This window comes from Podarcis liolepis, assembly GCF_965112155.1.
Source record: "Podarcis liolepis genome assembly, chromosome: 9".
NCBI lineage: Eukaryota > Metazoa > Chordata > Lepidosauria > Squamata > Lacertidae > Podarcis > Podarcis liolepis.
Window position 1 is genome coordinate 45,392,455 of NC_139564.1, and position 23,723 is coordinate 45,416,177.

General features: G+C 43.8%; 1 protein-coding gene across 1 annotated transcript in view; it reads right to left on the reverse strand.

The window, feature by feature from the left end:
• Window positions 1–23,723, reverse strand: part of AADAT (aminoadipate aminotransferase) — an 84,224-nt gene that overhangs the window by 15,918 nt on the left and 44,583 nt on the right. The window contains exons 21-28 of the mRNA XM_083460421.1: window positions 22,180–22,389; window positions 20,043–20,108; window positions 18,676–18,758; window positions 18,275–18,371; window positions 17,960–18,021; window positions 16,343–16,407; window positions 11,298–11,404; window positions 9,515–9,616 (exon numbers count right to left, since the gene is read on the reverse strand). Of these exons, the coding sequence (XP_083316547.1) occupies window positions 9,515–9,616; window positions 11,298–11,404; window positions 16,343–16,407; window positions 17,960–18,021; window positions 18,275–18,371; window positions 18,676–18,758; window positions 20,043–20,108; window positions 22,180–22,389 (792 nt within the window). The remainder of the gene's footprint in view (window positions 1–9,514; window positions 9,617–11,297; window positions 11,405–16,342; window positions 16,408–17,959; window positions 18,022–18,274; window positions 18,372–18,675; window positions 18,759–20,042; window positions 20,109–22,179; window positions 22,390–23,723) is intronic.

The window sequence follows — 23,723 nt, forward strand, 5'->3', positions numbered from 1 at the left end:
GCTGCACAATTCGTATCTGGACCATAGGGATCCCCTGCAAAAGCTTCGAAAAGGGATGATTGTTGTTTGGTTACTATTCAGCAGGCTGCCTTTAAATACAACTGCCTATTTGTTGCCGGGTTCCCCCCCCCCCTGCTGGGGTAAAGACTGCTGCCTTCACAGCACACAGATGTCTGTGTCTGTTTTAAATGACTGGTACCCAATAGGAATCAATTACGTCTTTCTGAAGAGCTACTGGGATTTATTTGGATTTCCTGGGATTCTGTCCAAAAATATATATATATTTGCAACAAATTGGGAATTCCCTCAATTACCCAAAGAAGGAAAAAGGACTTTTAAAAAGCACCTGCTGTATAGTAGTAAATTACCTTTGTGCCGTGCTGGTAATTTAACTGCTAATTAATATATTCTAAATGCCTGCTTGGAGGCCTTCATCTCTGTCTTCTGAAATTGTGTAGATACTAAACAGGAGTGGCCACTGTCACTGTCTTTGCTGTGGTGATCGAGGTTCTGGCTAAAATGATAAAGGCTGGGGAAGTAATAAGGGGAGTCAAAGTCAAGAAGGTGGAAGATAAACCAAACTTCTTTGCAGACGATACGTTACTGATGTTGCAAGACCCTTCCTCCTCCATCTGCAAGCAATCTTAGAACAGTTCTGCCAGGTAGTTGGACTTGAAATCAATTGTGCTAAGTCTGTTATATTACCTGTAAATCTGCCACCCAATGAAAAAGTGCAGGTTTTTGCTGAATCAGGTTTTCTCCATGCTTCACCAGCTTTAGATACTTGGGGGTTGTGATAAGAGGTGGGTAGGTGTGCAACTTCTGCCAAGTGTGGCATAGAAACTGGAGTTTTAAAGGAGCTTCAAAACTGGAGCCACCTTAATTTTAGATGGCTCAGGGAAATTGCTGCTGTCAGAATGCCAATCCTTCTGAAGTTTCTAGACCTCTGGTCTGGTGTCAATCCCCATAGTGAATATTGCTGCTGTCAGAATGCCAATCCTTCTGAAGTTTCTAGACCTCTTTCAGATTCTGGTGTCAATCCCCATAGTGAATATTAGAAAATGGCAATGTTTATTGAAAGATTTTGCTACCAGAGTGAAATGTAGCAGCTAAAACCACGTATTACCCTAGATCAAATGGGCGTGCAGTATCTCAAATATTATTACAATGCTTTTCTTTGAAGCAGCTCATCCCCATCATTAAAGTGTACACCTCTTGTGGTGACATAGGGATCTACACTTATCTCTAAACTTTGGAAATAGAGGGAATGATAGATACGTCCTCTCCAAGCATTGTTGGACTACAGTTCCCCTCATCGCTGACCATTGGCTAGACAGCCTGGGGTTCATGGGAATTGGAGTATGATCACAAATCAGGAAGGCACCGTCTTGCTTACAATTGCAGATACCATTCAGAAGGCATGAGTGCATACTTTTGCCATTTGGATGGGGAATGAGTTACCGTATTTTTCGCTCTGTAAGACGCACCAGACCACAAGATGCACCTAGTTTTTGGAGGAGGAAAACAAGAAAAAAATATTCTGAATCTCAGAAGCCAGAACAGCAAGAGGGATCGCTGCGCAGTAAAAGCAGCAATCCCTCTTGCTGTTCTGGCTTCTGGGATAGCTGCGCAGCCTGCATTCGCTCCATAAGACGCACACACATTTCCCCTTACTTTTTAGGAGGGAAAAAGTGAGTCTTATAGAGCAAAAAATACGGTATATCAGAAACAAACAAACAAGCAAACAAAGTCTATGGAAATGAATTATATAAATAAGAAGCAGGAGAAATCGTTGTCATTTTAACAGTATAATTAGCTTTATCCCCCCCCCCTTATTTCTTCAATTTGTTTTTGTTGCCTCTTAGTGGTCTGCTGTTCACCAACCAAGTAAACTTCATTAAAAAATATTCACAGATAAATTGCTTTTCAATCTGATTGCATTCCATTCATTGCAGGACCAGCATAATATGAATTATAGCACCTCAATGAAAACAACTTCTTCTTGTCTGTAATGCATGTAGAAGAACAGGATGCAAAATGTGACAATGAGGTACACAAGAGCTAGAGAGTGAGGTGCAGGGCATGATATTTAACCTTCAAAAGATTCAGGATTTGGGTCATGAGGGAAAACAGCCAAATTATTCATGAGTGTGACAAAGAGATGAAATGTGTAGACTTACACATGTCAAAAGAATACTTGAAGAAAATATTTCCTCCAGCATTTGATATCAGCATTATGTACTGTTTAACAAAACCAAACCAAAAGAATCCTGGAAAGAGAAATCTGCCTATCATTTATTTATTTAAAATATTCATCCCTTACCTTTCGACTAAAATTCTCCAAGGGGCTACTTTCTAAAATTCTCTTTTATACCAACAATAATATAAAACTAGCAGAGTGTTCCACTCCTTGAGTTTTGCCTGCTGGGCTGAATAGGAAAATTCATAAACCAGCTTTTGCTGGTAGAGTACAATGCTGATCTAGTGAGAGAGAAGCCATGCCGTCTTAGCAATACTCTTGTGCTGGTGGGTATTCAGTGCAAAAAAGGAGGAACAAGAGTAGAATGGAAATATGGCAGGACACAAGTGGAGGTTAATCAGAATCCTGCTTTCACTCTATGTCCACAATGCCTTAATGGTATGATTCTATAACACGTGGCCGATGTAAACATCCCTGTTAGAATGCAATGGAAAGCCACTTCTCACTGGCTCAGAACACAGCTCATGGGTACGACATGTGGCAAGGCCAAAGCTGGGTCCAGGTGTGACCCGCCCCCCACAGCTAAATGTCACCTAGTAGACTCACCCTTGTGCACCCCCTGTGGCAGACTTGCTGTTAGTAGATCTATGTGTGCAACACCACAGCAATCCGCAGCTAGAGCCTGTAAGCCCCATGTGACTTCTGGCAGCAGTGACCCTCAAGGACAAGGACACAGGGTAAGTATGCATTTTGCAGGAAGGGTGTCCTTCCTAGCAATCTCCACTGTAGGTACCGTCATTAAGTCACTTGATGGTTAAGTCACTCAATGGCACTGAACTTAGTCACATGTGGATGGAGTCAAGAGTTTCCTATGTAGGTTCCATACTTTTTGGAGTCAGCCAGCCATTTTCTTGTTAAGCTTTGAGGCTGAAGTGTCCTCCGAACCAGTCATATCCCCATCATCTCCAGTCATCTTAGCCAATGATCAGGGATTATTCGATATGTAGTCACAACAACATCTGGGGACTCAAGGTTGAAGAATATTGCTCCAGACCTTCCATCACATCTCCCACCATGCACTGATGAAGGTAACAGAGTGCCCACTCAACCACTTGGAAGAACAGGCACTACTACAGGTGCCAAATTATACCTGTTGCACATTTGTAAAAACTCAATTGTTGACTGTGGCGGCACCTGCACTTTGGAACTCCCTCCCTGACCAAGAAGCTATCACTGGACTCTTTTTGGTATCAGCTAAAGGCTACCCAGATGCTTAGAAAGTTGAGATAATGTTAACCTGTATTTAACTTGTGTTTTCAGTATTTTTTGGATAGTTTTAAGCAGTGCTTTTTTCTGGGGGGATGCAGGGGGACGCATACCCCATAACATTTTGTGAATCTAAGTTTGGCCACACTGAGGGGCAGTATTTCAATATGAGTAGGAAAATGAGAGTACCCCTAAACATTTTTTTTCCAGAAAAAAGCACTGGTTTTAAGTATGGTTGTATTTTTTTCTTGGCTTTATTGTTTTACCTTTTTGTAAACTGCTTTGAGGTGTATTTTTTACAAGCAAGCAGTGCATAAATTTTATTAAATAAATAAACATCTATGCCTCCATATGTAGACATCCAGGAGATTGTCAGTGGGAGTGGGAGGAGCTAAGCTGCTGCATCAGCCATGGCTCCATGCAGAAATCTCTCCTATATCTGGATGTCTTAACAGAAATAGGATTATAGGTAACTTTCAGAGAATGTGCTGTTCTTCCCTCTTCAGTAATAATACTACCTTTCTTCTAAAGCAGCTGTGGTTTAAATGAAAGAATAAAAATTGCAGTTGGTTGCACATCAATAGGCATTCCAAGGTGCACATGGCACTAAGTGACTGCTCTGTTCCCAGTGCTACTCAATTCAGTGGCTGGGAGAGAGATGCAAGTTGCACACATTATATAGGCAGTAGACCACAGAGTGAGGAAAAGGGGTTGGGTCAATGGCTTCCAAAAACATTTTTTTTTAAAAAAAAATAATCCAAGCATGAAATTGAGAGTCCCAGGAAACCAGTGGACATGAGTTCAGTTTTTTCTTTCTCTGTTGTGTCTGTATGTTTTTTACCCTGCACTGAATAGCAACGCAGGGCCGTCGTAAGCATATCCGGCGCTGTGGTGCAAAGCTCCCTTGGGCTCCCCCCCCCCCGTTTCCCAGAGTTGTCCACCTTTCTTTAGGGAGGATGGCACTGCCAGCGGGGCTGGAGGAGGCAGGCAGTGGCTGGAGGGTGGCTCCTCCGGCTCAGCTGGCTGCTTTGTGCTGCAGTGGCCACGGCAGACGGAGGCTTCAGGTACGGTGCTGCTTTGGCGCAGCATGGCAGAGGCGGGCGAGGGTGGCAAGCTGATGCTGGGAGGCGCTGCACCCAGCCTCCACCTCTTCCCTGGCGCCCTCCAGAACTTGGCACCCTGGTGCCCCGCGCCACTAGTCTCTATGGGTAAGACGCAGATGAGTAGGACCTGAGCACACCAGCACTTCCCACTCCCCTGGTTTCCAGAAGCTGCTATTTGGAAGCATGACTGCCTCCAGCTGTGGAGGCAAAGCATATCCACCATGGCTAGTAACTCCAATTCAAATTAAGGGCCCTGGGGCTGCTTTTAGAAAAAGAGAATCACACTGGCAGATCCAATCACGGATCTTCCGTGTAATGTCTTGTTATGCACCAAACAATTCATGCGCTATCTGTACATGTGAATCAGCTCTGTATGTATTGACAGATGAAATAAACATTTATTTAAAAAATCTGATGAGGTTTATTGCCGACATTCCCAATATGTTTTGAGGAAAGGTCTTTGCTACCTAACTAGTACATCTCCTCCCTTCCTCCCCAAAGCATCCACAGTCGAATATTTCGTTCTGAAGCTTAGAATGCAGTATTGTATTGTATCGGTTTTGGTTTTGGCTGGGTGAGTAGTGTTCTTAATATTTAAGGTTAAAAAGGTTTCAGTTTTACATTGCAGAGGAATCATGGTAGTTATATATTCTTATATGCACCACCTCAAAAAGAAATTATTAATAACTTCAATGTGTTTTTAAGATGATATCATACTGGTAGCTATTAGATTTATGGAGTTACTTGACCCTGTACTTTTCAATCATAGATAATATTTCATGAAGTTCGGGTGCCACCTGGTGGGAGTTTGATGTAACTGGGAATAGTGGGGTTTTTTATTTTAAAAAATATACTGTACAGTATATAAAACCTTTACTAGGGATTTCCTCTCTAAACTTCTGAAGGGACTGGGTGTGCTCCCCTTTTTGGCTTTGGTAAAAAAAAAATCCATAGAGCTAAAAGGGAATTTATCTCAGCATTGTACTTCAAGCTGGTCTCTTGCTTCTCCTATAGGCGCAGCAGCCTTGAATCCAAAACAGAAAGCTGCCATGCTCTCTGACTCTTTTCTACAGCATATAACAGGCAGCCTCCCTTGTGCTCTGACCTGCCTCCTTTGTGGGTCCTGGTTTCTCAGCAGTGCTCTGTGCGAAGGCCAAAGTTCAGAGCCCCCACCTCTCACCTATTCTGCTCAATTCACTATGTTATAGTTGCAGCGCCCTGAGGCACCCCCTAGGCTCAGCGCCCGGTGTGCTTGAACCATTTACACTGCCCTGAATCCACCTCTGCTCCCTCCTGTCACCACTAACAGACTCAAATGATTTCCCTCTTGCTCACATCAGGAAAAACTGCAATCCTAAAAACTAACGCTGGCCTTTTGCCTTATTAACTAAAACCAGGGCTCAGGGAGGGGCTTCTCCAACTTGACTGTCTGGCACTGAATCTTCCAATGGCCCAACTGCCTACCTTTTGTTTGGTTAACAGCTCAGCCATCACTAGGCTCCATTCTCCTAGGCTGGCTTGGCTTGTATTTTCAACAATAGTGGTTTGGCACAATTTAGCTCCTCAAACCTTGATTAATTCCAACTTTTATTGGGCCCAGGAATTTAGGAGGTTTGCACCCCACAAACTCATAACAATAATTTTGACAGGGTTAAAGGGAACCTTTACCCTATGAGCCAATGAATCCCTCCCGGCCACTCTGTCAGGTCCTCAGGAGGCTCCGTGTGCCATGTTCCTCATCAACCTCACTCTGCATTCGGGTGGTTTTTCCTGGCTGGAAAGTTTCCTTGAACTGTGTTGAAGCTGCTTGCTTAACTGGATTGAGAGATGGGTGGGTGGGGGACTAGAAGTCTCTGGCTTCTGCATAGCTGAAATGGAACCCATGATATAAAGAGTGACAGCCACTGCTTCACTTTTTGCTACGCCTTTGGCCCTGCTCCACACTGGCATACAAGCCTTGGAAGGTTTTCTACGATGAAATGGATTTTCCTTGCGCTGGAAAATGTCCCCTACACCAGTTTACAACATGATCTTCTGTCTGTGATCCTTTCAACTGGCAATGCCAAGGATTAAGCTTGGAATCTTGCACCCATTATATAGGACGCTACCTCATACCCAGCCAGGGCCCTGGTCCATAGGTTATATGGTGCTCACATAGTCCTATCAAGTTCCCAGCCAAGTTCTCCATCCTCCTCACACACCCTGGGTGCAAGTCTAATCTTGAGGAAGTTATCTCAGTCTCTTTAGTAGTTGTACATGTCTGCAAAGGCATTCACCTTCTGTGCTGACCACAGGAGAAAAACCATGAGACACTATCAGCAGACACTAGTATTGGACAAAAAGGAGAGGAAGAGACAAAAACAGGGGACTAGGATCTGTAGCTTGTTATGGGTGCTAAGAGTTGCTAGGCAACCCTTATCCCCCCCCCCCCGAGCTACAATTTGCAGAGTTCCCCATGAAGAGAGATTGATGGTTAAATGACCTTGGGAATTGTGGTGTCATGCATACAATCTAGTGGCTATTATGTTTAGGAGAGAGACCACTAGAGGGAGTCAACGTAAAGGTTTATAATTTTTCTAGGGATGCTAGACTGCCCAGGTTTGCGGTAAAAATAAATTTCTCCAATGACTATGTAAGCTTGTGCATGTTGCTGTGGATAATCCAAATTTTAGCTGTCCCTTTCCCTGGCTGGAAGAAGGCAAAGCTGGCTCCAGGTTAGTCAGGTACAGCAGCAAGAAGGCAGGGCTGGCAATCACTGCCATTGGCAATTGCCTTTTAAATTCCCTTACCATGCCCCTAGAGCAAATCTGTGTCTGGGACCAAGAGGAGGCACTTGGGCATGCTCCGGCTCTGGGCTGCTGCTGGTTTTCCTTTGCTCTGTGCTAAGAGAACCACTAGGCTTGTGGGAGCTGTAGCAATGAGTCCTTCTGAGGGCTGCCCCATGGTGACAAGCCCTGGTGCTGAGTCTGGAAATAGATAATTCTGCTATTTCATGATGTGGGTTTTGTTATGTTATTGAGAATACATTAAGCAGTGTTGGAATAATGCTCTAAAAAGGAGCTTGAAATTTTACCTTAAGTAACCACCAAATAATATTAACTGTAATAAATTATAGGCCACAGTAATGCTTGCTTGCTTGCTTTTAACAAAAGCAAAAAATACGTAATATTTAAAATAATGAAACGCTGCTGTATAATCAATGATTTATTTAACAGCTCATGCTGTGAAATTAGAGGCACAGTTTTGAATATTAGCCAGTGGAGATTTTGGTAAAAGCTAGTTCGCCATTAGTATCAAGCAGTTTCTTCCTTTATAAGTTCAGCCAGTATCTGGAAACCCTAAAAAAAAAAGAGAGCAAGAACATTCTTTCGAAAATGCTCACAGTATTTAACTAATATTCCTGTAGTTATACATAGCCCATTCATCTGAAAGAATCCAAAGATGGGCTTCATTGAAATGACCAATACCTATATCTGACAAAATCAGTATATTTGCTCCAGTATACAATGGTACCTCAGGTTACAAATGCTTCAGGTTACAGACTCCGCTAACCTAGAAGTAGTACCTTGGGTTAAGAACTTTACCTCAGGATGAGAACAGAAATTGCGGGTCAGCGGGAGGCCCCATTAGCTAAAGTGGTACCTCAGGTTAAGAACAGTTTCAGGTTAAGAACGGACCTCCGGAACGAATTAAGCTCTTATCCAGAGGTACCACTGTATTGGTTTAGTGGCATTAGCACAATGCATTGTAGTTAAAACTTGTCTATTCACTGCTGTGCTGTGTGTGTGCCTTTCTTGTATCTTCTTGGCTTGAGTCTTTCTGTTTCAGCAGCACATGTAAAATACTGTCGGTATATGGAACCGGAAGGACACTTTAAGCATAACCATAAAGTGTAAAAATGATCACTAGGTGGTAAAGTCTACTGGGAGTTCAAAGAGAGGGCAAAATATATGCCACTTCTTTGCAAATTATCAGACTTTTATTGTAATTTAAAATTCTTAAGACGAGACTGACTGAGAGTATTGGAAAACCCACAATTATTTTAATACAGAAAGAGAAAGTCAATGTTTTTGCAACGATCCAGAAACCAACTGTGATTTATTCTTTGTTTTTGTCTGCACCTTGTTCCCTTATTCCTTTTTATTCACAACATAAAAAAAGAAAACAATTTGCACTTAAACTGGAATATTCAAGCCAATGGGTTTGGTAAATTTTCTAATGTTTCCAATGGGGCTTATTTACTTGCACTAATGATTTTCAATAAAAACTGTTTCAGTTGTTTCTTCTGACAGAAAGAGAATGTCAAATCAAATGCAAAAAAATCCCATTCCCTTCCCCGGAACCAAGATGCAACAATTTGGCTGTAGTCCTATACATAATTAACATACATACACTGAACTCAAGAGGAGTTTCGTCTCTGTAGATATTTACTGGCACTGGCCATCACAGTTACGCAGCAACTCAAATCCACGATCTGCACTGTTGCCAGGGATTTCCCTCTGCTGCAGGGCAAACCACCACAGAAGCCCCTGCTGTGCCCGCTGAATCCTGCTGGCAGTAGCTAACAACCTAAATCCTTAAATGGGAGTTTTGTAGGCAAGGGCAGAGCAGGGCCATAGATGAATCCACTGGGTCCACAGCAGGTCCATTTCCCTCAGAAGGGCCCAGCTCAGGCCCCTTTGCTGCACCAGCCTGAGAGTTGGCACAGCAAAAATGGACAATTCAACTGTTTCTCCCACCCACACATACCCTTGCCCCCTGGCAAGGTTGTGGATCCAGCAATTAATCTACCACTCCATGCCTACTGCTTCACTTAGGATGGTGTGGTCCCATACATGTCTACTCAGGAGGAAGTTCTATTGAGTTCAATGGGATTTAGAATCATAGAATTTTGCTTCTCATGTAATTCCTTTTTCTGGACAACAAGAGAGTAGATTGCACTTACCCGGTCCATTTCATCTGGAGTAGCAAAGGAGTAGGAAACTCTGATATGAGGGGATGGTTCTGAGGGATCAATCATATAAGGTTTCCCAGGAAGTAAAGACACCTAAAAATGTTGATTATTTTTTACGACTTGTTCATTATTTTTATTGCTTGTGTGTATGTAGATGCTACTAATTTATCATGCATGAATATACTGTTTGTAGATCTGTTATTGTCCACATGTTATTTCCGCATGTTTGCGTAGTGAAGTAAATGGAAGGGAGGAGTTATAGAATGGAAATTCAACATATTTCCATCAATGAAAGCATATACTTTAGTCCAACGAACAATCTTTCCCTGTGTCCTATTGCACTAGCCTGTACTGGCTTCCACTAGCAGAACAGGGTAGTTTAATCCATCCCCTAAATTTTAGTTATCTCAGATAGGAGTAAGAAATAGACCTTTCCATATATATTAAACTAGAGAAAAACTGCTGAAACAAGTTCATTTCTGGCCTGCTTATTATAGTACACTTTATTCTTGTGGATGATGAGGGCTCATAGAACGCAATCATATTACTTATGTAATATGATTTGTGCTGTAAAAAAACCACAGGAAATTAAATTCAAAAGGATAAATCAATGGTAGTTTTACGGACCTCCACCTTACTGAACTGGATTACTTGGCACACATTTATATTTTTCAGGAGTATTTCATTTTCAGTTGCAGAATTTCTACAAGAAGTTCTTTCATTTGCATTTTCCTCTGAAATGGCTTTTTGTTGCTAACACAACAATGAGGCTATAACAGGGGTCTGCAACCTTTAAGACAAAAAGAGCCACTTGGACCCGTTTCTGAAGGGAAAAAAAAACTGGGAGCCGCAAAACCATTGCGACATTTAAAACAAATATATCTCCGGAGCCGCGATCTGACAACAGGCAGGAAGGTGACGTCGGGACGGTGCGTGACTAACGCACGCACCGCCCCCATGCGATGTCACAGCCAGTACAGCGCCCGCCACAGTGGCGAGTGTCGGGGCACACAATGCGCCTCCTCCCCTCGCTAGTATCTGCCCCGGAGCCGCAGCAAAGGTGTAAAAGAGCCACATGCGGCTCTGGAGCCGCGGGTTGCAGACCCCTGGGCTATAACAATAGAACTGGTAGAAGCTGATCTCCACAGAAATTTATGGACTGCATGATTTGGTCAGAAGCAGGGATGCATGAATTTCAGTTGTTTTCTTATTTTTCCAGCCTTAAGATCAATTTTACACATTTCCACACCATTATACAAGTTGTCTTGAGAATTCATCAACATTTTGCTGTGTATTTCTCCCAGTATATACATTTTTGTATGCAACTTGCCAAATAATACACATAACTGGATGTTATTTTAACTAATATATGCATTTTTATGCACACTTTCCCCTAATGTGCCCATTTTTCTACACATCGCAGCTGTATTGCAAAATTCAGAGAAATGAAAAATTCAAAGGATACAAATGAGCCTTAACTAATTATGTTTGACTCAGAGTAGGTCTACTGAAAGTGATGTAAATAAATTAATCATGTCCATTAATCTTAATGTGTCTACTTTGAGTAGGATTAAGATTTCTTCGGGAAGTGCAAATTAATCAGGTTTGCAGTAAAATGCAAACTAAAGCAGAATTTCTTTCTCATCCTTATTCAGACATGACAGCCCAGTGACATCAGCCCACTGACTTGTGGCACTTCACCCACCAACTCCACATCATGAAATATTTTAGCCTTTCCCATTACCACAGCAGTAGAGTAATTGATTTTTCTTACCCCCTTTTCCAGTGCTTTTTCCATGACCATCTGGAATGTATCTGAAACCCCCTTAATTTTAATCCACAAAAATAGTCCAGCATTAGGAGCATGCCACTCTGCTAAACCTAGAGGAGAAAGCACAACAACGAAGTGAAAGCATCCTAACGAGCTTATCAAGCGTTTGTGTTTTTAAAATATTCAGTGCTTATGACAAACACAGTGGTGTAGAAGAACACTTCAGCCTTCTTCACCAGGGCCTCAGACAAACAGTTTCTTATGTCAGAGGCCAGATTTTCTATCACACTCAGCCAACTAATAGCTATCATAGTCTTGTATATGTATTGGTTTTGAGCACACATGGTCCTTGGACATTCCAAGGGTGAGTTCACACAACCTGAGCTTCATGCTTACATGTGGGTCAAGTAAACAAGCACTAGAACTGGGGTTTAAAGTTGCCATTTACCATCATACTGTTTTTCTGCTTGACCCAATAGCAAAGCAATGTCTCTTTTTCTGATGATGTAAGACACATCCAGATACTACTATGGTGGTGTTATAATCTGATGAGAGTAAGTAGAAGGCACAAAATGAAACCCATGTCATTTGCTAATCACACATCCAGGAAGTACCATTCCATAGTTCTAGTTGGCTAATTTAGCTATAAGGATTGCCTCTAGCGAGTTCTTTTTACCTTCCTGCCTTCCAGACATACCTGCTTTTACTCTGGAAAACAAGTGATACTGGCTGCAAAGACTATATTAGAACTGTCACCAGTTCTTGACAGATACCTAACATAGAATCATAGAATCATAGAGTTGGAATAGACCACAAGGGCCATCGAGTCCAACCCCCTACCAAGCAGGAAACACCATCAGAGCACTCCTGACATATGGTTGTCAAGCCTCTGCTTAAAGACCTCCAAAGAAGGAGACTCCACCACTCTCCTTGGCAGCAAATTCCACTGTCGAACAGCTCTTACTGTCAGGAAGTTCTTCCTAATGTTTAGGTGGAATCTTCTTTCTTGTAGTTTGGATCCATTGCTCTGTGTCTGCTTCTCTGGAGCAGCAGAAAACAACCTTTCTCCTTCCTCTATATGACATCCTTTTATATATTTGAACATGGCTATCATATCACCCCTTAACCACCTCTTCTCCAGGCTAAACATGCCCAGCTCCCTTAGCCGTTCCTCATAAGGCATCGTTTCCAGGCCTTTGACCATTTTGGTTGCCCTCCTCTGGACACGTTCCAGTTTGTCAGTGTCCTTCTTGAACTGTGGTGCCCAGAACTGGACACAGTACTCCAGGTGAGGTCTGACCAGAGCAGAATACAGTGGCACTATTACTTCCCTTGATCTAGATGCTATACTCCTATTGATGCAGCCCAGAATTGCATTGGCTTTTTTAGCTGCCGTGTCACACTGTTGGCTCATGTCAAGTTTGTGGTCAACCAAGACTCCTAGATCCTTTTCACATGTACTCCTCTCAAGCCAGGTGTCACCCATCTTGTATTTGTGCCTCTCATTTTTTTTTGCCCAAGTGCAATACTTTACATTTCTCCCTATTAAAGTTCATCTTGTTTGTTTTGACCCAGTTCTCTAATCTGTCAAGGTCGTTTTGAAGTGTGATCCTGTCCTCTGGGGTGTTAGTCACCCCTCCCAGTTTGGTGTCAGCTGCAAATTTGATCAGGATGCCATTGAGTCCATCATCCAAGTCGTTGATAAAGATGTTGAATAAGACCGGGCCCAAGACAGAACCCTGTGGCACCCCACTAGTCACTCTTCTCCAGGATGAAGAGGAACCATTGATGAGCACCCTTTGGGTTCGGTCAGTCAGCCAGTTACAAATCCACTGAGTGGTAGCATAGTCAAGTCCGCATTTTACCAGCTTCTTTACAAGAATATCATGGGGCACCTTGTCGAATGCCTTGCTGAAATCAAGTTAGGTGTCAGGGAACTGCCATCGGAGCCAGAGGGAGAGGGAGGGCTCCAGAGGGATTCCGGAGAGCGTCCCAGGAGGGAGAGAAGCAGCACATCTTCTGGGGAAGGAAATCAGCGTAGCACCAGTGGAAAAGGGGGGCAGATGGGGGAATCGGCGAGGTGGCTCCATGACTCCTCACCGGGGACCAGCGGGGAGAGCACGGGTCCTCCGCTGCCCACACCCTCCCTGCGCGGAGGGCTTCCACGCAGGGAGACTAGGCGGAGACTAGGCGTCAAAGAGCTTCTTTGCTGGAAGAAGTTCAAGAAACGCCCACTGACGGATTCTGCCAGCGATTGAGACAGCCACGGGCGAGTGGCTGCCCAGACAGAAAGGGTTCACTCAGGCAACCCAGCCAGGTGTGGCGCCAATTTACGCACGAGCAACCCCTAGAACCATTACAGTAGGCTACATCCACTGCGTTCCCTTCATCTACCAGGCTTGTAATTCTGTCAAAAAACGAGATCAGGTTAGTCTGACATGACTTATTTTTCAGAAATCCATCTTGACTATTGGTGATCACAGCATTCCTTTCTAGGTGCTCACAGACTGTTTGCTTAATGATCTGCTCCAGAATCTTCCCTGGTATTGATGTCAGACTGACTGGGCGGTAATTATTTGGGTCCTCTCTTTTCCCCTTTTTGAAAATAGGGACAACATTTGCCCTCCTCCAGTCTGCCGGGACTTCGCCTGTTCTCCAGGAATTCTCAAAGATGACTTCCAATGGTTCTGAGATCACATCTGCCAGTTCTTTTAATACTCTTGGATGCAGTTCATCTGGCCCTGGAGACTTGAATACATCTAAACTAGCCAAGTATTCTTGTACTATCTCCTTAGTTATTCTGGGCTGTGTTTCCTCTGCTGAATCATTTGCTCCAAATTCTTCAGGTCAGGCATTGTTTTCTTTATCGGAGAAGACTGAGGCAAAGAAGGCATTGAGGAGTTCAGCCCTTTCTGTGTCCCCTGTTTGCATTTTACCATCTTCTCCTCTGAGTGACCCCACTGTTTCTTTGTTCTTCCTTTTGCTACGGACATACCCATAAGAGCCTTTTTTGTTGCTTTTAACCTCTCTAGCAAGCCTGAGTTCATTTTGTGCTTTAGCTTTTCTGACTTTGTGTCTACATGTGCTGGCTATTTGTTTGAATTCCTCTTTGGTGGTTTCCCCCCTTTTCCATTTTTTGTACACATCCTTTTTTAATCTTAACTCAGTTAAAAGTTCTTTAGATAGCCACCCTGGCTTCTTTAGGCACCTTCCATGTTTCCGTCTCATTGGTATTGCCTGACGTTGTGCTTTTACTATCTCCCTCTTAACAAACTCCAAGCCATCATGAACTCCCTTTCCTTTTAGTATTACTGTCCATGGGATCTCACCCAGCACTTCCCTAATTTTTATGAAGTCGGCTTTCTTAAAGTCAAGAAATTGAGTCCTAGTATGCTTGGCTGCTCCTTTCCGCTGTATAGTAAACTTCAGAAGAGCATGATCACTCGCGCCTAATGATCCTTCCACTTCTACCCCACTAACCAGGTCATCAACATTGGTCAGGACCAGATCTAAAATGGCTGTTCCTCTTGCTGCTTCTCCCACTTTCTGGACAATGAAGTTGTCTGCAAGGCCAGTGAGGAATCTGTTTGACCTTATGCTCTTGGCTGAGTTTGACATCCAACAAATATCCGGGTAATTGAAGTCCCCCATTACTACTATCTCCCTTCCTTTTGCATGTTTGGCCATCTGTTCCAGGAAGGCATCATCTATGTCCTCTGTTTGGCTTGGGGATCTATAGTAAACTCCCACAACGAGGTCTCTGTTATTCTTCTCTCCCTTAATTTTGACCCAAATGCTCTCACTTTGGCTTTGAGGTTCTAAATCTTGGATCTCTTCACAGGTATACACACCCCTGACATATAACGCCACTCCTCCTCCTTTCTTGTCTGGTCTGTTTCTCTGAAATAGATTGTATCCCTCCATTATTACATTCCAATCATGGGACTTATCCCACCAGGTTTCAGTGATGCCTATTATGTCATATTTAGTTTGCTGTACCAAGAGCTCAAGCTCATCTTGTTTATTTCCCATGCTTTGCGCATTAGTGTACAGACATTGAAGTCCATTAATCATTCCCCTGTGTCTCTTATTTAAGGATTTTTTCCTCCCACCACTAGGTCTGCGTGCTGTTTGCTCCATTTGGTCTATGACATTTGGATGATCATCTTCATCAATTGATAGACTCCTACCTTCAGGAGCACTGTCTCCCTCCCCCACATTAGTCAGTTTAAAGCCCTCCTGATGAGGTTTCTGAGATTTTTGGCAAAAACATTCCTCCCAACCGTTGTGAGGTGCAGCCCATCGCTTGCCAGAAGTCCATCTTCAAGAAACTGCAGTCCGTGATCTAAGAATCCAAACCGTTCCTGTTTACACCATTTGCGAAGCCAGCTGTTCACTATTTTTCCCTCTCTCCCTGTGCCACGTCGTTCAACTGGGAGGACAGATGAGATGACAATTTGTGCATTTAATTGCTTCAATTTCCTGCCCAGAGCCTCGTAGTCTCTTTTGATCTTCTGGAGGCTATTGCATGATCTAGAGCTCTTAGTCTCATGAAGTGAAGGCCAAGAAATGTGCTCTACAGGCTAGTCTAAATGTTTCATTTCTAAAGCAGATACTGCTTAAAATAATCTCTCTATGTTGCATTTTCCACAGTAACTCAGAGTGCAGCACCTAATGGACTTTTCTCAGCAGGCACAGTTTCCATGCACTCATTCTTGACCGTGGCTGATGCCTCCAACACGAACACTCTACATGATGTGGACAAATAACTTGATAAGCCATGCTGTGCACACCAGTGGCGCATGGAGGAGACACACTCCATTCTGTTCTGAGTTCTTTTGAATGGCAGATGCTTGTTTCAAGGAGCAACTGTTTGGCAAGTAGTAATGGCAACCCTAACCCATCCGTTTTCTCACTCCTACCATGTTAAAATCATCTTAGCCTTTGTGTTTCTTCTTTAAATCTGTACAGAATCTTTTGTGGTTTATTTTTAAAAAAATCCGGGCACATTGTTACGTCTAATTGCCCATGGGAGTGAGTTCACTGACCTGTCAGCCATTTGTCTGCTGCAGCAAGCATCGCGTCGCGCTGTTTTTTGTAGAACTCTGCCACTCTGAAAACAAACAATCAATGCTTGCATTCTTAGCGAAGAAAAGTGGGGGTCATGTGTCAGCCGTAGCACTTCCATTAAATTGTTCTAGACAAGTCACATTCAGATCTAATATAACTTGGAACAGCAATACAAGGCACTCAATCTCTGTACTGTGGATGGAGACTATGGGCAGTTGCTTAGGTCACACAATAGCTGGCAACAATTTACTGCGGAAGAAATGGCTAGCACTGTTTCTTCTACTACCCCTTTCATAGATTAAGCAAAAAAATGCATTGTTGCCCACGATCTCAGGTGTGACCAAGAAGACAGCATATATTTGGGTGAGAATTTAATGATTTCATCCTTCCTAGTTAGTATGATTTCTTCAGAATTCATTTTGATTATAAGTTTGAGTGAAAAATAAGCTCCCCAAATTCTCCATCCTATTTGGGTGGGGAAATGGACAGTGTGGGTTTCTTTGTATATTCTCCTACATAACCCTAGGCTGTCCATCTCTTCCATGATGTAGCAGCAGTAAAGTTAATGGGAAACCCCTACCTGCCAAGAACCATAACAGAATGAATGAATGAATGAATGAATGAATGAATGAATGAATGACATCAAGAGAAATAGGGAAGGTAAGTAGGACACATGTCAAGGGGAAGATGGTGCCATATTTTTTGTTCTATAATATGCACTTTTCCCCTCCAAAAAAGTAAGGGGAAATGTGTGTGCATCTTATGGAGTGAATGCAGGCTCCATGGCTTCAGCGAAAGCAACGGGAAGCCTCCGGAGCACAGCGGGAGATCCCGCTGTGCTCTGGAGGCTTCCCGTTGCTTTCGCTGAAGCCAGAAGAGTAAGAGGGGGTGGTGCGCACCGCCCCCTCTTGCTCTCCTGGCTTCGCTTCACTGGAGAGGCGCTGCGCAGCTTTCCCACTCTGCTCAGTGCCCCTTCAGCGAAGCGGGAGGAGAAATGGAAGGGGCTCCATTTCTCCTGCCGCTTCGCTGAAGGGGTGCTGCGCAGAGAGGGAGAGATTTTTTTTTCTTGTTCTCCCCCTCTATTATCAATTATTTCAAAATAGAATGAAGACGGTAGGACCATGGCGAGAGCTTTCACAGGCAAAGGTGCTTTTTTCTGATCTGGTGCTATGAGATACTGTGGTCAACTGTTAACCGTATCCATTAACTATAGCCTGAGCCCGGTTTTTGCCGGGGAGGGCGGGATACAAATAAAAATTATTATTATTATTATTATTATTATTATTATTATTATTATTATTATTATTATTATTTCTTCTATGGAATTGATGAAAGTGACACTTACAGCCTATGGACTGTGAGCATGTTAGAAACATAAGGAGCTGCCTTATACTGAGTCAGACCATTGGTCCAACTAGCTCAGGACTGCTTGCACTGACTGACAGCAGCTCTCCAGGGTTTCAAGCAAGGAGTCTCTCCCAACCCTCCCTGGAGATGCCGGGGATTGTACCTGAGACCTTCTGCATGCAAAGCTGATGCTCTACCACTGAGCTATAGCCCTTCCCCAAATGCTAGCATTTTCATAATCCCCTTACCGGTCTGCATTATCCAGAAAACCCTTTTGCCCCCACTTCTTAAGAAGTTCCATTACGATGACCTGCAAGAGAAAGCAAGAAAGCACCCAATGTGATGTCACAATCTAAATAAAATATGCAAGACTTGTGTATTCACCGTTAGTTCCCAGGATTCCTTGAAGGGGAACCATGACTGGGAGTTCTTCGATTTTTAGCTGAATTCTACATATGTTTATTTAGGATTAAGCATTCAATTGGGGCCCCACTTTCAATTAAGTGTTATCAGGATTACAGCTTTAGTTTTGGAAAGCAATCCAATATATGACTAATGCTTACCTGTGCAAAAGTGTTGGGTTGCATTGTTGAGGCCTGAGTATGTAGAACAATCTTGTCTATAAAAGGTGCAGGTCCTGTTATAAAGCCTATTCTCAACCTATAAAAAAGAAAATACAACAAAGAGTTGAAAGACACACACACTCTACTTAATTTGGCAAGTCCCCAGTTTTAAATTTTGTCCTTTTTTTGTTTTGCACATAGTTTTGTACAACGCCGTCTGGATTTTGTGAGGGCTGTCAAATCACTGAGAACACCCATAGCCCTGCAACAAGCATTTCAATTTGCAGTATTTGACAGATTCAAATATCGTTATCGTTTCAAAATCTCCACCGTCACACTAATTTAAGGTGATAGGGGCATTGCTACAAGGAGCATGTTCTGCACTTTCATATTCTACTCACCCGGAAGAGATAATTTTAGAGAATGAATCACCTCTGATGACTCGACCATCAACATCCATTGAAAGAAATGATGGCGCTTTAGTCTTAAAATGCAAATAATATAATATTATTAAAACAAAACAAACCAATATTAAGGTTTCGCTTGGCACATGAACTATGCGGAGGTGGGATAAGAACATAAGAAGAGCCGTGTTAGATTCAGGGGCAAAGATGTCAGAGGCAAAAGGATGGAGGCTGTCAGTGTTATTTACTGCTGAAGTGGTCCACCTAGTCTAGTACCTAGTCCAGCAGGTTCTGAGCCACATAGCCATTTTCAGCAACTGGTGTACTGCTTCCAACAGTGGAGGCAGAACATAGACATCAAGATTAGTAACCATTAATATGATAGCAAACTGTTCCCCTGAAAAGTACTGTAAGAAATGGGAAGGGGGGAAATTGTATTTCTTTCCTACCTAGAAGTTGTACAAATGGTGCATAGAACTTTTTTTTAAAATGAACCAACCTCTAGACACCAGCACAGATCAATGGAGACATTGACTGTCATCATCATGCCAAGCCTACGGATCAATGGAGATATTGACTATCATCATCATCATGCCAAACCTGGGCCTAGGAGAGCCCAGGTGTGTGTAGGGGCCTCTGAGCTGATCCTGCAGTTTCTCCAGGATCTGGAGGACCTTTCCCCACAAAAGACAGAGGGCCATATATTGCCACTGTGAGTGTACTCTCTACAATGCATTGAAAGCACCTTGCACCAATCATGGGGCTTGCACATAGCCAGGAAAATGGCTTTGGGGAAGCTAGAGGATGAAGTAATCAAGGTGTTAGAGGCAAAGATACTGGAGCTATCAAAGCATTAACTACTGGTCTAGCATTGTTGCTAGAAAGAAAAATATGACCATTGCGCTTAGACATGATGGAGGACATGAAAAACTGGATATTCTTAAAAGAGACAAGCTAGGGCAAGGCAGAACTGTGTGACATGTGACTCAAGACTGTCAGTCATCTGCTCTTGGCTTGTCACCTGCTTTTGGGGGAAGAATTGTGACTCGGTAGTAGAGCACCTGTTCTGCATGTAGAAATTCCCAGGTTCAGTCCTTTTCATCTCCAGGTAGGGCTGGAAGAGACTCCTGACTGAATTCCTGGAGAGCTGCCAACATTCAGTGTAGACAATACTGCTCTTGATAGATGAATGGGATGACTTGGTTGTAAGGCTTCCTATATTCTTATGTTCTTGGGCCTAAGTGCCTAAGGAGCCTTAAAATCTAGAGGCTGAACGTGCTTTTCTTTTGTGTCAGGAAGAAAACATACACAGAGCAAACCAATTAGTACATTTAGTTTGGTAAGCGCTATTAGTTTGATTTTACCTTCTGAAACTGGATGAAATAGTATGGATCATCTTCTATTATAAGAAAGTTGTATTCGTGGGCAAGCTAAAAGGTAAACCAACAAGAAAAGAAGAGAAAATAATTTTGTGGAATGATCAGTGAATACACAACTATGGTTTGCCAACAAGCCAAAGCAATAGTGGTCCTATCAAACATGAGAAAACCTTGGAAAATTGATGTGTCCCAAGTTTATGTTCATCTTTCCCATTTTGTGCTGAGTCTATGAACAGTCACCTCATGTGGTGGCGGAGGGGAGGAGGAAGCAAGGGGCACCATGTTGTTTTGCCTCAAGTGGGAAAATGCCCTGGGCTGGCCCTGCTTTCTGTGAACTCTCCTTTGCTGCCTTCTTCCTTGCTGTTCCAGAGCAGTGAGGATGGGAGCACAGGGAATTTGCCTACCATATTTTTCGCACCATAGGACGCAGTTTTTCTGTCTTAAAAACTAAGGGGAAAAGTCTGTGCGTCCTATGGAGCGAATGTGGGGGGGGGGGGAGGCAAGCAGGAAAAGCCCCCAAGAGCCACACGCAAGCTTCACGGGGCTCTTGTGGGCTTTTCCCTAGGAGGGAGAAGGGACTGACGCGGCCAGTCAGTCCCTTCTCCCTCCTCTAGAAAAGTCTTGCGCAATCTCTCCAGTCATGGGAGGCTGTGCAAGGCTAAAGAGGAAGCCAGGGCAGTGAGCGCGATCCATCCTGCTCGCTGCCCGGGCTTCCTCTTTAGCCTTGCGCACCTCTCCAGCCGCGGGAGGCTGTGCAAGGCTAAAGAAGCCAACTTTTTAAAAATCTCTCTCTCTCTCTACCTCTTTTTCTTTTTTCGTCCTTTCTCCACCACCTTCTTTTCCTCTGGGTCAGTGTTTTTATCTAGATTAATGTTTTAGTTTGGAGGGGGGGATATTATAAAAAAAGAAACTTTGCAGCTTTTATTTTAGTATACAATAAAAACAGATTAAACAAAACACAAAAGAAGGAAATAGCATAGAAGAAGAAGAGAAAAGGGAAAGAGGGAGGATACAAAGCCATTTACCAGAGGTAGATCTTAACCCTTGCCTCACTTGGGAGCTTCTCTGGGCAGGAATTCCCTCGGCTTAAGTGGGGTGAGGGAAGAGTGGCAGGTAGGAGGGTACCTACCTAGACAGTGAAGCCACATGTCTCTCCAATGAAAATTGGGAGTGGGCATTGTGTGAAGTGGCTGTGGATCTCCTGCCGCAGAAGTGTAGGACTGTATAGAGTTGGGAGGGCCACCCGAGGGTCATCTAGCCCAGCCCCCTCACAATGTAGGAATCACAGCTAAAGAATGCCAGGCAGATGGTCCCCCAACCACTGCTTAAAAGCCTCCAGTGGTGGAGACCCCCCAACACCTTCCGAGGTCACAGAATTGCAGGGTTGGAAGGGAACCCCCAGGAGTCATCTAGTCCAGCCCCGGTGGACAGTGGGCACGATCCATCCCATTGCGCAAGGCTAAAGATGCTGCTCAAGGCTGAAGAGGAAGCCAAGTCAGCGAGCGGGATGGATTGCACTCGCTGCCTTGCCTTCTTCTTTAGCTGCGCTGGAGAGGTTTAGCTCCTGGCTGGAGAGGTTGCGGCTATGGATCCCACTCGCTGTCTTGGCTTCTTTGCTCTTTGGGGCTGGGAGGGGGGAACCCAGGCTTCCCCCGCAGCCCCAAGAAGCTCTGGGAGAAGCGGACAGGCTGCGTGCAGCCTGCCCGTTGCTCTTTGGGGCTCTTTGGGGCTGGGGGGGGGAATAATATTTTTTCCCTTGATTTCCCCCTCTAAAAACTAGGTGTGTCCTGTGGTCCGGTGCGTCCAATAGAGCGAAAAATACGGTAATTGTTTTGAGAAAGAGACATCTCTCTCATCTGCTACTGCATTTGTAGTACTGCCAACTAGTGCTCTCTTTTTTGGATAAAATAAAATAAGGTGTCAGTACATAGGATGCAAAGAGGAAGAAGAGGTGACCACACTCCATATTGGTAGGTAGTTTCTTAAAAAAAGCAAAAAGAAGAAGAAGAAGCAAGCACAGTTGTCTATACTAAATTGCCACACTGTATACCTGCCTAGGGTTGCTTAGTGGAAATGCTGTCTTTGTTTCTACTTAAGATGATGCCCGGGTACCAAGGATTACCTGGTAAATCTCTTTTTTGCGTTCCGCTGTCAGGGAGCTCCCAGAAGGATTGCCACCATTAGGAACACTGTACAGGAACTTAGGGGGCTTGTCCGTGAGCTTATGCACATTGTCTGATTTCCACCTGGAAAGAATCTCCTTCAAGCTTTTGGGAATGATGCCATGTTCATCACTAGGTACTTTGATGATGTTACATCTCAAGGCTTTTAGCTGTTTATGAAAAGAAACATGGTATTACACATAATTTATTATCCAACCCACAGAGGCCATTAAAACCAGGACATTATTTCAGCAGCTAAGCTCGAAACCACTCGTATACAGAAGTAATACACCGTGCCCCTTAAAACTGGTTCTGAAATGTCATGTGCTGATGGTAGTAGCTGATGGAGGATGGATCGCAGTTGGAGGATGGATGGCGGCTAACAGATTGAGGTTGAATCCTGACAAGAAAGAAGAACTGTTTTGGGGGGACAGGAGGTGGGCAGGTGTGGAGGACTCCCTGGTCCTGAATGGGATAACTGTGCCCCTGAAGGACCAGGTGTGTAGCCTGGGAGTCCTTTTGGACTCGCAGCTGTCCATGGAGGCACAGGTCAATTCTGTGTCCAGGGCAGCTGTTTACCAGCTCCATCTGACTGTCTTGCCAGAGTGATGCATGCTCTAGTTATCTCCCGCTTGGACTACTACAACGAGCTCTATGTGGGGGTACCTTTGAAGGTGACCAGGAAACTACAACTAATCCAGAATGTGGCAGCTAGACTGGTGACGGGGAGTGCCTGCTGAGACCATATAATATCTGTCTTGAAAGACCTACATTGGCTCCCAGTACGTTTCCAAGCACAATTCAAAGTGTTGGTGGTGACCTTTAAAGCTCTAAACGGCCTCAGTCCAGTATACCTGAAGGAGCGTCTCCACCCAGCACCAAGGGCCTTCTGGCGGTTCCCTCATTGCGAGAAGTGAGGTTACAGGGGACCAGACAGAGGGCCTTCTCGGTAGTGGCGCCCGCCCTGTGAAACACCCTCCCACCAGATGTCAAAGGAAAAAACAACTACAAGACTTTTAGAAGACATCTGAAGGCAGCCCTGTTTCGGGAAGCTTTTAATAGCTGAAGGACTATTGTATTTTAATATTGTGTTCAAAGCCGCCCAGAGTGGCTGAGGAAACTTAGCCAGATGGGCAGGGTATAAATAATAATATATTATTATTATTATTATTATTATTATTATTATTATTATTATTATTATTACTACTACTACTACTACTACTACTACAGTATAAATGCTAGTGACAATTAGGGATGCGCAAAGATTCATCCTAAGAGGTGATTGAGACTTTGTAGGCTCTCCAAACCCTCCCTGCCAGAAATGGATGCTAACAGCATCATTTTCCCATGAGGGATGTTGAGACGTGTCGTTCCAGCCTCTTTCCTGTGTAAGAAATGGATGCTCTAAGTACCCATGCTGACATTGCCACCTTTGCTGCTGTCCCTTTACTGGGATAGAGGCAGGGGAAGGGATGGTGGCAGTGGGTGCTCAGAGATTCAGCTG